At 44.4% G+C, this 12,625-nt stretch overlaps 1 protein-coding gene across 6 annotated transcripts in view; it reads left to right on the top strand.

The window, feature by feature from the left end:
* The first annotated feature begins 3,462 nt into the window (after positions 1 to 3,462).
* Rufy2 (RUN and FYVE domain containing 2) overlaps positions 3,463 to 12,625 on the top strand; it is a 33,696-nt gene continuing 24,533 nt past the window's right edge. For 4 of the 6 annotated variants that reach the window (XM_090346438.1, XM_090346437.1, XM_090346439.1 and 1 more), the window contains exons 1-4: positions 3,463 to 3,505; positions 5,682 to 5,855; positions 8,768 to 8,885; positions 10,418 to 10,519. In XM_090346438.1, the coding sequence (XP_090202564.1) occupies positions 3,502 to 3,505; positions 5,682 to 5,855; positions 8,768 to 8,885; positions 10,418 to 10,519 (398 nt within the window). In that variant the 5' untranslated portion in view covers positions 3,463 to 3,501. Of the gene's footprint in view, positions 3,506 to 3,649; positions 3,934 to 5,681; positions 5,856 to 8,767; positions 8,886 to 10,417; positions 10,520 to 12,625 lie in introns of those variants that run through there. The other 2 variants (XM_090346443.1, XM_090346441.1) reach the window with 2 other exon arrangements.

The raw sequence follows: 12,625 nt of genomic DNA, 5'->3' as shown, positions 1-12,625 counted from the left end.
GAAAGTCCAAGGACAGTGCTCAGGCCCTGAGCTCAAACCCCACGACTGGCAAAAAAAAGAAAAGAAAAAGAATTTTGGACCCAGTGGCTCATGCCTGAAATCCTAGCTACTAAGGAGGCTGAGAGCTGAGGAGTGAAGTTCAAAGCCAGCCCCAGCAGAGAAGTCTTATGAGACTTATCTCCAATCAAACAGCAAAAAGCCAGAGGTAGAAGTATGGCGCAAAGAGTAGGGAACCATCTGAGTAAAAAATCTAGCGGACTGTACCTGTCCTCAAATTCAAGCCCCAGTACCAGTACACAAAAAATAAAATGTAATGTTAATTTATATTTTTCCTCTGTAGTTGATTGGATCTGTTTATGCGCAAGCAGCAGCCACAGCTATTCCACCTCCCTCCTGGGTATTTCTGGGTAGATTCTTTGAGCTATGTGCATTGAAACTCGCTTTGCAAGTCCTTTGTTGCTTCGGAGGTATGACTTTGACAGGGAACTGAAATGTTCGGTCTCAGAGGCCACAGCTGGGTTATAACTTATAGCTGGGAATTTTGCCACAGGTAGTTCAGCTTGTCCTGAATGTTGTCCTTGAATCTCTTCTTTTTTACCTTACTCTCTGATTTGTCCAGTAAACCTTTGTCTTTGTTCCACTTTCTGTATCTTTGTTGCTATTTTAACTATCTTGAAATTACTATGTCAGCTGAGCGCTGGTGTAATCCTAGCTGTTCAGGAGACTGAGATCTGAGGATCAAGGTAGAAAGTCCTCTCTCTAGGACTCTCTCCAGTTGACTACCAAAAAGCCCAAAATAGAGCCATGGCTCAAAGTGGTAGAGTGGTAGTCTTGAGGACAATACTTCAGGGGACAGCACTCAGGCCCCAAGTTCAAGTCCCAGGATTGGCACCCAAAACAAAAACCCTCCTAAAATATGTCATCTCATTCTTTAAGAAGTAACTGTAGGGGGCCGGGAGTTCGGCCTAGTGGTAGAGTGCGTGGCCAGCATGCATGAAGACCAGGGTTTGATTCCTCGGTGCCACATACATAGAAAAAAGCTGGAAGTGGTGCTGAGGCTCAAGTGGTAGAGCTCTAGCCTTGAGTAAGTCTCCAAGGACAGTGCTCAGGTCCTGAGCTCAAGCCCAGGACTGGCAAAAAAAAAATAAACAAGATCTTGAGAAAAGGTAGCTCTGTACACATGAAACATATTCCAGAAAGTCTGAAGCATGACTTACTGCAAATAAAATTAAAAAAAATATGTATATATATATAAAAGAATTAACTGTAGGTGATTTGGCATATGATGATCTAGACTGCTATGTTTTGTTTTTGCCAGTTCAAGACCTTGAACTCTCCATTAGCTTCACTTGCTTGCTGAGCTGGCACTTTACCACTTGAGTGATGCCTCATGCCCTGTTTTGAACATGGAGTTAAGCAAACTTTTTTGCTCTGGCTGGCTTGGAACCGCAATCTTCCAAATCTCAGCTAGGATTATACGTCTGAGCCACTGGCACCAGCTATTGAGAAAAGTTTGGCTTTACCTAGTCAGCTAAAAGGAAGGTCTACCTGATTTTCCAGTACTTATAGATTTAATTATATGCCCTAGAGAGTCACTCATGTGCAGATGGATGTGCCACTTGGCAACACTCCAGACCTGGAAACTCTCCATGACTCTCAGACATGTGACAGTGAGCAAAAGCAACAAGTAACGAATCATGCAGTATTCCATTTGTGGGAAGTTTATAAACCGACAAAAAGAACTTTCTACTCATTGTCTGGGGGCACATATCGAGGTTGGTGGTGATAGAGCACCCCCCCCAAAAAAAAACCAAGTGTAATAACCTGGCAGGCTTAGCTGCCGATTTGTTTTTTATTTTTGTAAAAAAAAAAAAAATACTTAACCTACTCAAATCACCTGCCTGTGGTCCCGTCCCTGTGGTTACTGACTGGACATCATAAGGTGACAGCATACAATGATGACCACCTGTGTGTAGTTATGATCACCTGTGTGTGGTGTTTACCTTTAAAAGCTCATACCCACTGAAGCTTGGTGCTGCTCTCTATCAGCCCGAAGGTGGAGAGTAGCTGCTGTGCTATTAAAATTTTCTCCTAAGCCAGGTGCTGTGGCTCACTCCTGTAATCCTAGCTGCTTGGGAGGCTGAGATCTGTGTATCCCGGTTCAAAGCCAGCCCGTGCACTAAAGGTCATGCTACTCATCTCCAATTAACCACTAGAAAACTAGAAGTGGCGCCTTGGCTCAAGCTGTAGGGTGTTAGCCTTGAGCTGAAGAGCTCAGGAACAGTGCCCACATCCAGAGTCCCAGCCCCGAGACCAAAACAAAAAATGACTCCTAGTTTGGTTCACTGAATGCTGTGACTCTACTGATGGTTGGGATAGTACAAGAATTTAATTTCAAAAAAAGTCAGAATATGGTTTACCTCTGGGGAAGAACTGTGATTGGGGTTCAGGTCTTTTCCTGAGAAGGTGTCTGTGTTTCCTACTTGATCTACACCGATGTCCTTTTATAGTTGCCCATACTAGGGTTTGGTACTATCCCCTAGGGTTTTTGCTGTTGTTTTTCCTTTCTCTTCTGCTCCAGGTTAGTACTCTACCATCTGAGCCATAGCTGGAGCCACAGCTCTATTCTGGCTTTTTGGTGGTTAATTTGCAATAAGACTCCCATGGACATTTCTGCCTAGGTTGTCTTTAAACTACAATCTTCACAGCTCACACAATCTTCAGAGCTCAACCACGTGAATAGCTAGACTCACAGGCATGTTCCACTAGCTCCTGAGCATAATTTCAAAACAGCATTTTTATTCACATATGATTAAGTCACAATTAGGAAAACTTTAAAGCAAGAAGCATAATAACCTTTATACTGGCCGAACTGATAACGAAAAAAAACATTGCTGATTTTTTTTGTGAAGTACTGTCCAACCCCTTCCCTAGTTAGAACTCAAGGCCTAGCCCAAGTACTGGTATATTTCTAGTTACAGTCTAAGCAGCTGAAGATCTTTTTTGAAAAAGTAAATAACTAAAATTGATTTCCCAAATGACTCCACCTCAAACCTAGTGTCAGCTGACTATTGTGTTTCACCCCTTGTCTTGATGAATGAGAACGTTCCGCGTTGCTTATGATTTAAATGTGATTTGGATCTAATTTCAGAGTCGATTTCTACGCATTGTTAGTTGTGTCAAGGTTTTCTAAAATCTCTCGATCTGTGACGATCAAAGCCGAGCATTTCGATGCACATGGAGTCAGCCCCTCCACAGAGGTGACTCCAATCTTTCCATCAAGTCTGCACCGACCTCGTCCCTGTCCCGGGGTGGGCACGCGCAGTGCGGCTTCGCCTGGGGCGGGGTGCGGCGGGTTCTCCCGGGAGGGCTGCGCGGGGTCCTCCGGCCGCGTGGGGGCGCTGTGGCCTCCGCAGGCTGGAGCAGCTGCGGTGGCGGCTGCCGCGCCTGCGGAGAGCTGGTGGCCAGGGTAGGGCCCCCCGCCGAGACGGCGCTGCCGCCATGGGTAAGGGAGACGGCGCTGCGCGAGTGGCGCTCCATCCCCGACAGGCCGTGGGCACCCGCGGATAGGGCTGGGGGAGGCGTGGGGAGCGCCGGGGCGCCGCGGGGGCCGGAACCGGGGTGGGCGGGTGCATCCCGGGGTCTCCCGTGTCGTCATGGCAACGCGCGGCCCCACCTCGCTCCTTCCAGTCCCCACCCCGGCTCGGGGATCTGGCGGCGGAGCACTCCGGCAGCTTGGAGGGTCCGGCCGCTCGCGGGGAGGGCGAGGGCGAGGCCGGTTGCGGGTGTCGTTTGGGGATTTGGGGGGCCCTCGAGGCGGAGCGATGACCTTTCAGGTTTGGGGGTGGAGGAAGGAAAACGCGCCTCAGGTTTTGGCGTGGGTGCCCGACGCCGGGGGTTTGGGCAGGGAAGCGACGCCCCGCCAGGCCCGGGGTGAGAGTGCGGTGGGGAGTGGGCGCCCGAGGCCTGCAGGCTGCGGAGGAAGGGGGGCGCGGGGGAGGCAGCCGGCCGGGCTGGAGGGAAGCTGTCACCTGTGGAGCCTCACGCCTAGCCGGGGTGTGGCCCGGAGTCCCCGCCCCGCCGCCTCCAGCGCCCCTAGGCACTGATGAGCACTGTAGAATGAGAATTAGCGCACGGGGAGGGGGGCGGGCGGGGAACTTCAGATGGTTTCCTCGATGGGGGTCTGTCGTTGAGCCGCCAGAGTGAGGCTTCCTGCCTCCTGTAGACCCCAGGAGAACACTAGATCCTTGGGAACGCTGGGGTTTTTCAGGGTGCAACCGAGGCTGGACTCCATTCTCGATCTAGATTTGTGCTATTTAAAAGGACACTTTAGGGCCCGGAGTTTGGCCTAGCATGCACGAAGACCTGGGTTCGATTCCTCGGTACCACGTACATAGAAAAAAGCTGTGGTGCTGAGACTCAACCTTGAGAAAGTGCAAGGGTAGTGTAGTGTTCAGGCCCTGAGTCAACCCTTGGGACTGGAAAAAGGAGTAAAAATGAAAGACACTTTAGGCTGGGGATATAGGTCAGTGGTATGGGCTTGCCTGGCACTTGGAAGGTCCCAGGATCTCCAGAAGGGCAGTAAACTGAAGTGGACACTTGCTTGTCAGTGATTATGAAATGCCAGTTTTGTTTGCTGGAAATATTGTTTCAAGCTACAACAATGTATGTCTCAATTTCTCTCTTTTTTTTTTTTTGGTGGGTTATGGGGCTTCAACTCTGGGCCTGGGTGCTGTCCCTGAGCTCTTCAGCTCACAGCTACCGCCCTACCCCTGAAGCCACAGCACCACTTCCTGTTTTGTAGCCATTAATTGGAGATAAGAGTCTCCCATTCTTTAGTGCCCAGGCTGGCTTTGAACCACCATCCTCAGATCTCAGCCTCCTGAGTAGCTAGGATTACAGACCTGAGCCACCAGTGTGGCTAGTTATATGTCTTATCTGTCATGTAGGAGATACTGGGATCTTAGAACTTTGATTTACCAGTTTATTCTAAATATTTGTACTGGCAGTTCACCCTTGTGCTGTATCTACTGTCCATTTGCATGAGACCCTTAAACATTTCTGTCTCCTTAGAAAATCATTTCAAAAGCTATTCTCTGACGAGGGCCCACAAAAATAAAACTATGGTTGGGAATATGGCTTAATGGTAGAGTGCTTGCCTAGCATGCATGAATCCCAGGGTTCAATGCCTCCGTACCACCTACAGAGAAAAGGCTGGACGTGACAATGTTGCTCAGGTGATAGAGGCCTAGCCTTGAGTAAAAGAAGCCCAGGGACAGTGCCCAGGCATTGCGTTCAAGCCCTGCAGCTGGCAAAACACAAAACCAAAACCACCACCAAATACAGAAGAATGACAAATTTTTAGATCTTGAGAACAATTCAGAGGTTGGAGATGTGGCTTAGCTGGTAGAGCACCGGCCAGTTAGAAGTGTCAGATCCTAAGTTCAGGAAAAAGAAAAATGTTCATGTACTTTGAATGGGGTAGGCCTTGATAGTTATGGTAGTGTGTGTGAGAGAAATAGAGGGAAGTTGAAAAGGTGAAGGTTAAACTTGACCTGAGGAACTGCAATCAGTTTTCCACCCAGGAAAGGCAAGCCACTGTTGGTTTTGCTGGAAAAGGGTAAGTTACGAGTATCTCTCTTTGTCCCCTCTGGGAAATAATGCTAGACTCATACTTTCAGCTACAAAAGACCCCATTGCGGTGGAGAGAGCCAACTTGTTGAACATGGCAAAGCTGAGTATCAAAGGACTCATTGAATCTGCACTCAGCTTTGGCCGCACTCTGGACTCAGACTATCCCCCTCTGCAGCAGTTCTTCGTTGTAATGGAACACTGTCTGAAACATGGTCTTAAAGGTACTGGAAAGTGTCGAAAAAAAATGAATACACTTTAGAATCCCTGCTTTTCATCTTAAAGGTCCTTGAAAATAGATATTTTGGGGCCGTAATTCCTGTTACATTACGTGTATGAGCAGATTGATTTTGGTCTTTAGAAAGTGTTTAGCTGTTATTGTGTAAAGATTTGAGGTGAGAGATGCAGCTCCATGGTAGACTAGTTGCTTTATGTGAATTCCAATCCAACACCACAAAACCAACAAGCTGCATTTGGTTTACGTATTTTTTTCAACATGTATCCTAACTGTTTTCTGTTTTCTAGGATAATTATAAAGTTATTTTCTACTTTGTGCTTGTGATGTTCTCCACACACACACGTGAATACACATACATGTGTGTATATATGTATATGAACACATGCATGTATATACATATTTTATATGTATTTGCATGTAAATGTACATATACATATACACGCATACATGTATAATGTCTATGTATACATATACGATATAGATAGACATATATACTCTATGTATATAGATATATATGTAGATATACATATAGAGTATATATATGTGTATCTATGTGTGTGTATGTCTCTTTCTCACTATATATGTATATATCTTTTTTTTTTTGGTGGTACTGAGGTTTGAACTTAGGGCTTTGTACTTGTTGTCTGGCAGGTGCTCTACTACTTGAGTCATGTCATTAGCTTTTTTTTGCTTTATTTATGTACTTTTTTTTTTTTTTTGCCAGTCCTGGAGCTTGAACTCAAACCCAGGGCTTTGTGCATGCTAAGCGAGCACTCTATTGCTAGGCCACATTCCAGGCCCCGTTTATTTACCTATTTTGAGGCAGCATGTTGACATGTATCTCAGGCTGACCTGGTACTCACTATGTATCCGAGGCCAGCCTTAAACTTGAGATCTTCCTACTTCAGCCTTACAAGTACTAGGATTAAAGATGCGTGCCCTCCAATCTGGATGTGTGCTTGCTTTGTTGTTTTTTTTTTTTGCCAGTCCTGGGCTTGAGCTCAGGGCCTGAGCACTGTCCTTGGACTTTCTCAAGGCTAGAGCTCTACCACTTGAGCCTCAGCACCACTTCCGGCTTTTTTCTATGTATGTGGTACCGAGGAATCGAACCCGGGTCTTCATGCATGCTAGGCAAGCACTTTAACCACTAGGCCAAACTCCCGGCCCCTTGCTTTGTTTAATAACCTTACAAAGCTCAGTCTGCTAGGGTCACGCATCTTTTCCATTTGATCTAGTCATTGTTTGCTTGTTCTGGTACTGGATCTTAAACTCAGGGCCTCATGCTGAGTTCATTTAGCTTTCTTTCTTTTTTTTTTTTTTTTTGCCAGTCCTGTGCTTGAGCTTAGGGCCTGAGCACTGTCCTTGGACTTTCTCAAGGCTAGAGCTCTACCACTTGAGCCTCAGCACCACTTCTGGCTTTTTTTCTATATGTGGTACCGAGGAATCGAACCCGGGTCTTCATGCATGCTAGGCAAGCACTTTAACCACTAGGCCAAACTCCCGGCCCCTCATTTAGCTTTCTTGCTTATGGTTGACATGTTGCCACTTGAGCCAGGCCTCCAGCCTGGCATTTTGCCTGTGAATTTTTAATTTTAATTTTTGTTGTTATTCCAGTACTGGGACTTAAATTTCAGGCATGGGTGTTGTCCTTGAGCTTCTTTTAGCACTTTACCAGTTTCTTGAGCTATAGTTCTACTTCCACTGTTTTGGTAGGTAATTGGGGATAAAAGTTTCACAAACTCTTCTGCCAAGACTGGTTTTGAATAGAGATTCTCTTATCTCAGCCTTCTGAACCGCTAGGATTATAAGTATAATACAGTGACTTTATTGGTTAATTTGAGTTAGAATTTCTAGGGTTTTTCTGCCAAGGCTGGTCTAGATTTTGAACCGTTAGATCTCAGTCTCCTGAGTTGTTGGGATTACAGGTGGTAGACCCCAGCTAATGTTCTACATATTTTTGGCACGAAAGAATACCAACTTGTACTTTTGTGACATGACCAAAGACACCAGGAGGGGTAGCAGGATCCCGATTGAACATTTTACTCACCAACAATGCTTACAGTGGTTAGAGTGAAAAGTTCTCTGAAAAATGGTACACTAGTGGTAAGGTGGCCTAGTGCTAGAGTGCTTGCCTAGCATGTACAAAGACCCGGGTTCGATTCCTCAGTACCACATACACAGTAAAAGCCAGAAGTTATTCTGATACATTTTATATATGCTTAATTGGTTATATGAAATTGGATAGGGAGGGGAGAAATCAAGATGAGCCGGGGAGAAATCAAGATGAGCCGGGGAGAGGAGGGGAAGGGAAATGGGGACCATGACATGAGAAAGGGTATCAATGTTTGTGAAGTAATGCACCTTCTATCTAGTTAATATAATGTAACACTTCTATTAATTACAATAAAAAAATATATGGAAAAAAAAAAAGCCAGAAGTGGTGCTGTGGCTCAAGTGGTAGGGTTCTAGCCTTGAGGGAAAAAAACCCAAAGATAGTACACAGTGCTTAGACCCTGAGCCAAAAAAAAAAAAAGAAAAAATATATATTCAGATACACACACACTATATGTATGGTACAGTAAGTTAGAAATTCGGAAATAACATTGTTACATTTCCTTTTTTTTTTTTTTTGTCAATTGTGGTACTTGAACTCTGGGCCTGGACGTTGTCCCTGAGCTCTTCAGCTCAAGGCTACCACCCTACCCCTTGAGCCACAGCACCACTTCTCGTTTTGTCTTAGTTAATTGGAGATAAGAGTCTTATGGACTTTAGTGTCCAGGCTGGCTTTGAACTGCGATTCTTGGATCTCAGCCTCCTAAGTAGCCACTAAAGTAGCTAGGCTAAATTGCTAAAGTTCTATATGTTGAAATTGTGAGCATTGTATTTTCTTTTTTTCAGTAAGAAAATCATTTTTGAGCTATAACAAAACTATCTGGGGCCCTTTGGAACTGGTGGAAAAGCTCTATCCAGAGGCAGAGGAAATAGGAGCCAGTGTTCGGGATTTACCTGGTCTTAAGTAAGTAAGCTTCTTATTGTTCATCCTTAACCACAGAGGTGCATTTACTCCCCTCGCAGCTGGTGCCCCTGCGGGTGGCTCACACCAGTCAGCCTAGCTGTTCAGGAGGATCTCCAGTAAACTACTCAAAAAGGTAGAAGTGGAAGTGGTGCTGTGACTCGAGTGATAGAGCCCTTGCCTTGAACAAAAATAAGCTCAGAGATAGCACTCGAGGCCCTGAGTTCAAGGCCTAGGACAGGCAAAAAGAAAAAAAGATCCCAGGTTCTAGGATCCAGTTTATTACGCTCTTTCCACTTTAAGTACTCTTCATACATTTTCTCCGAATAAAGGTCTGGTCTTTTGTGTGTGTGTGTGTGTGTGTGTATATGTGGCGCATGTGTGCATGTATGTGCATGAATGTGCATGTGCATGTGCATGTGCATGTGCATGTGCATGCCTGCATGTGGCGTGCACCATTCCTGGTCCTTGAACTCAGGCTTGGTTGCCATTCCTAAGTTTTTTTTGCTCAAGGATAGTGCTCTACCTCTTAAGTCACAGCTTTTTTTTCTGGCTTATTGCTGGCTAATTGGAGACTCATCTCAATAGAATAGCTGGGGCATTGGTGATGCAGTCCTGTCAGTCTAGCAACATGGCAAAGCTTTGTGATTACAGCCAGTTCATTCTGGTTGTAACTTGATACCCCATTCAGCAACTAACCAAAAAAGGTGAAAAGGGGAGATATGGCTCAAGGTATAGGAGTTGCGAGTCAAGCAAGTATATAAACCAAAAAAAGTGTTCTGCAAGAACAGTCTGAGCTTTTACTAAAGATTAGTCTGCTTCCTTAAAAAAAAAAAAAAAGAACAAAAAACTAGCTTAAAAATTAAAAAATTAGGGGCGGGGAGTTTGGCTTAGTGGTAGAGTGCTTGCCTAGCATGCATGAAGACCCGGGTTCGATTCCTCGGTACCACATACATAGAAAAAAAGCCAGAAGTGGTGCTGAGGCTCAAGTGGTAGAACGCTACTTGAGAAAGTCCAAGGACAGTGCTCAAGCCCTGAGCTCAAGCCCAGGATTGGGGAAAAAAAAAAAAAATTAATGAGGTATATACTCTGGACATAATGTTTTATTATGTAGATTAATATATATATATATATATGACATGTAAACCCTCAGCTTAATTTTAAGTATGTTCTAAAACCTAAGTGCCAGTGATTATATATAGAGTCCCTTCTTGAGTACTTGTTTGTTAAACATGATATTTGAAATATGATGTAAAAATCAATGTTAATAAATTCTTTAATAAGATTTAAAAAAAAGAGCATGGCGCAGTGGCTCACTCCTTGTAATCTTAGCTACTCAGGAGGCTGAGATCTGAGGATCGCAGTTCAGGATTGCAGGGACAGTGCCCAGGCCCAGAGTTCAAGCCACATTAAAAAAAAAAAAAAAAGATAGAATGCCTTTTTGTTAGCATGCATATTAGTATAGATAAAGCATGTATAGTTCATGATCTTAGCGAAGCTGTTTTTCTGAAATAATTCATTTTTTTTTTTTTTAGGACCCCCCTGGGCCGAGCAAGAGCCTGGCTTCGATTAGCTCTCATGCAAAAAAAAATGGCTGATTACCTGCGTTGCTTAATTATTCAGAGGGACCTCTTGAGGTTAGTGTCATGAAATTGTGTTTATTTTCTGTTTTTACTTTGTCCTATCTTCCAAAAAGCACTGCAGCTATTCCAAAAGATATATGTGATACAGTAAGATGGCATATAATAAAAGAAACGAAATAGATGAGAACAAAATATGTTGAGGTACAGTATGGATCAGAAACTTGCCCCGAACCTGAAAATACCACATTTTTAAAAAGTCATGCGCCACTGGCTGCTCTGAAAAGCCATCCTTGCATTGTTCCTGTAACCTCCTCCTCCTCCTCCTCCACCACAGACTCCAGCAGCCTTCTCCCCCGAGTCCTCGAACTCTAGCTTTCTTTTCCCTCGCTGCACCGGATCTCCAGTGTATCCTCACCATGTCAGCCACAGCTGTGGACACCAGCTCCAAGATCACCAGCAAGGACTTGAAGGAGAAGAAGGAAGTTGTGGAAGAGGAGAGGATGGAAGAGATGCCCCTGCCAGTGGGAATGGCAACCAGGAAAATGGGGAGAAGGAAGCTGATAATGAGGTGGATGAAGAAGAAGGTGGGAAGGAAGAGGAGGAGGATGGAGATGAAGATGGGGAGGCAGAGGCAGCTCCAGGCAAATGGGCAGCTGAAGATGATGAGGATGATGATATCAATACCAAGAAGCAGAAGACTGATGCGGATGACTAGAAGCAAAGAAGGAAAAGGTAACTAGAAAGGCCACCGTCCACTTCCCGCCTCAGAATCTAAACGTGGTCACCTTCAAGTAGAGGCAGCGTCACCTCGCTCTCCACCAGCCCACCACAACCACCATGAGAATCTGCAACGGGGGAGGAAAATAACAAAACTTCCAAGGCCCTGGTTTTTTTCTTAAAAGTACTTTAAAAAGGAAATTTTGTTTGTATTTTTACTTATATTTTATATTTTTGAATATATTGTTAGGGGTCAGCCACTTTTAATGATCTTGAGTGACCAAATCAGACTTCAGAGCATTCTGTCCTACTTCCTACTACTTGTGGTGTGACCATTTTCATTATAATCTCAAAGGAGAAAAAAATAACCTTGTGGAAAAAAAACGAAAACAACAACAACAAAGGCCATTTTATTCCGAGCATTCCAGTAACCTTTTTTGTGGATGTACTTAGCTGTGCTATAAAGTAGTTGGTTTGTATGAGATGGTTAAAAAGGCCAAAGATAAAAAGGGTTTTTTTTTTTGTCTATGAAGTTGCTGTTTATTTATTTATTTATTTTTGGCCTATGAAACAATATTGTCCAACAATAAACCAGAATTTTACTTTTCTGAGTTTCTAAAAAAAAAAAAAAAGTCATTCAATATGGGAAAATTGATAATGTGTCAAGTTCTTGTTATTCTTTTTTGTGTGTGTGGGGGGGTCATGGGACTTGAACTCTGGTCCTGGACACTGTCTCTGAGCTCTTTAGCTCAAGGGTATCGCCCTACCCTTGAGCCAAGCCCCACTTCCCATTTTCTAGAGGTTAACTGGAGATGAGTCTCAGACCCTTTTGTGTCCTGGATTTGAACCTTGATCCTCAGATCTCAGCCTCCTGAGTAGCTAGGATTACAGGCGTGAGCCACCACGCCCTGCTAGTTTTGTTATTCTGTATTACAGTTAATTCTGTGGCTAAATATTTGCATTGAAATTTGGGGCGTTTAATTCTTCATTTCTCTTAACTGTTGAATATCTGAATGAATCCATCTTAATGAGCATAGCTTACGCTGGAGGGAATGTTTATGATGGATCTGGGAGGAGTGGCCACAGTTGAAGGTGTGGGTGCAGTGCAGCCTTCCTGTCCTCCTGGGGTGCCTCTCTGATGCTCTAGGAAACATGGGACCATGGCCTTGTCCTTGCTTTTGTTTGTCACTCAGGTTTTGCATCTTGATTTTTCCATTGGTTAACCAAGAATGAGCCTACTTTAAGTATTACTGTTTTCAGTAGTGTTGTGGAAATTAATTGAAGTGATTAAGGGACACATATGGAGCTAATTAATGAAGGCATAATACATCCCTAAGGATTCTCTCAATGTCTGTTGACAAGTCTGAGCTTCAAGACTATCCTATTTGGGCCGGGAGTTTGGCCTAGTGGTTAAAGTGCTTGCCTAGCATGCACGAAGACCCG

This window comes from Megascapheus bottae, chromosome 15, assembly GCF_031878675.1.
Source record: "Megascapheus bottae isolate mThoBot1 chromosome 15, mThoBot2.hap1, whole genome shotgun sequence".
Taxonomy (NCBI): Eukaryota; Metazoa; Chordata; class Mammalia; order Rodentia; family Geomyidae; genus Megascapheus; species Megascapheus bottae.
The sequence above is the reverse complement of the archived record's forward strand: the minus strand, read 5'-3'. Positions and strand labels throughout refer to the sequence as shown.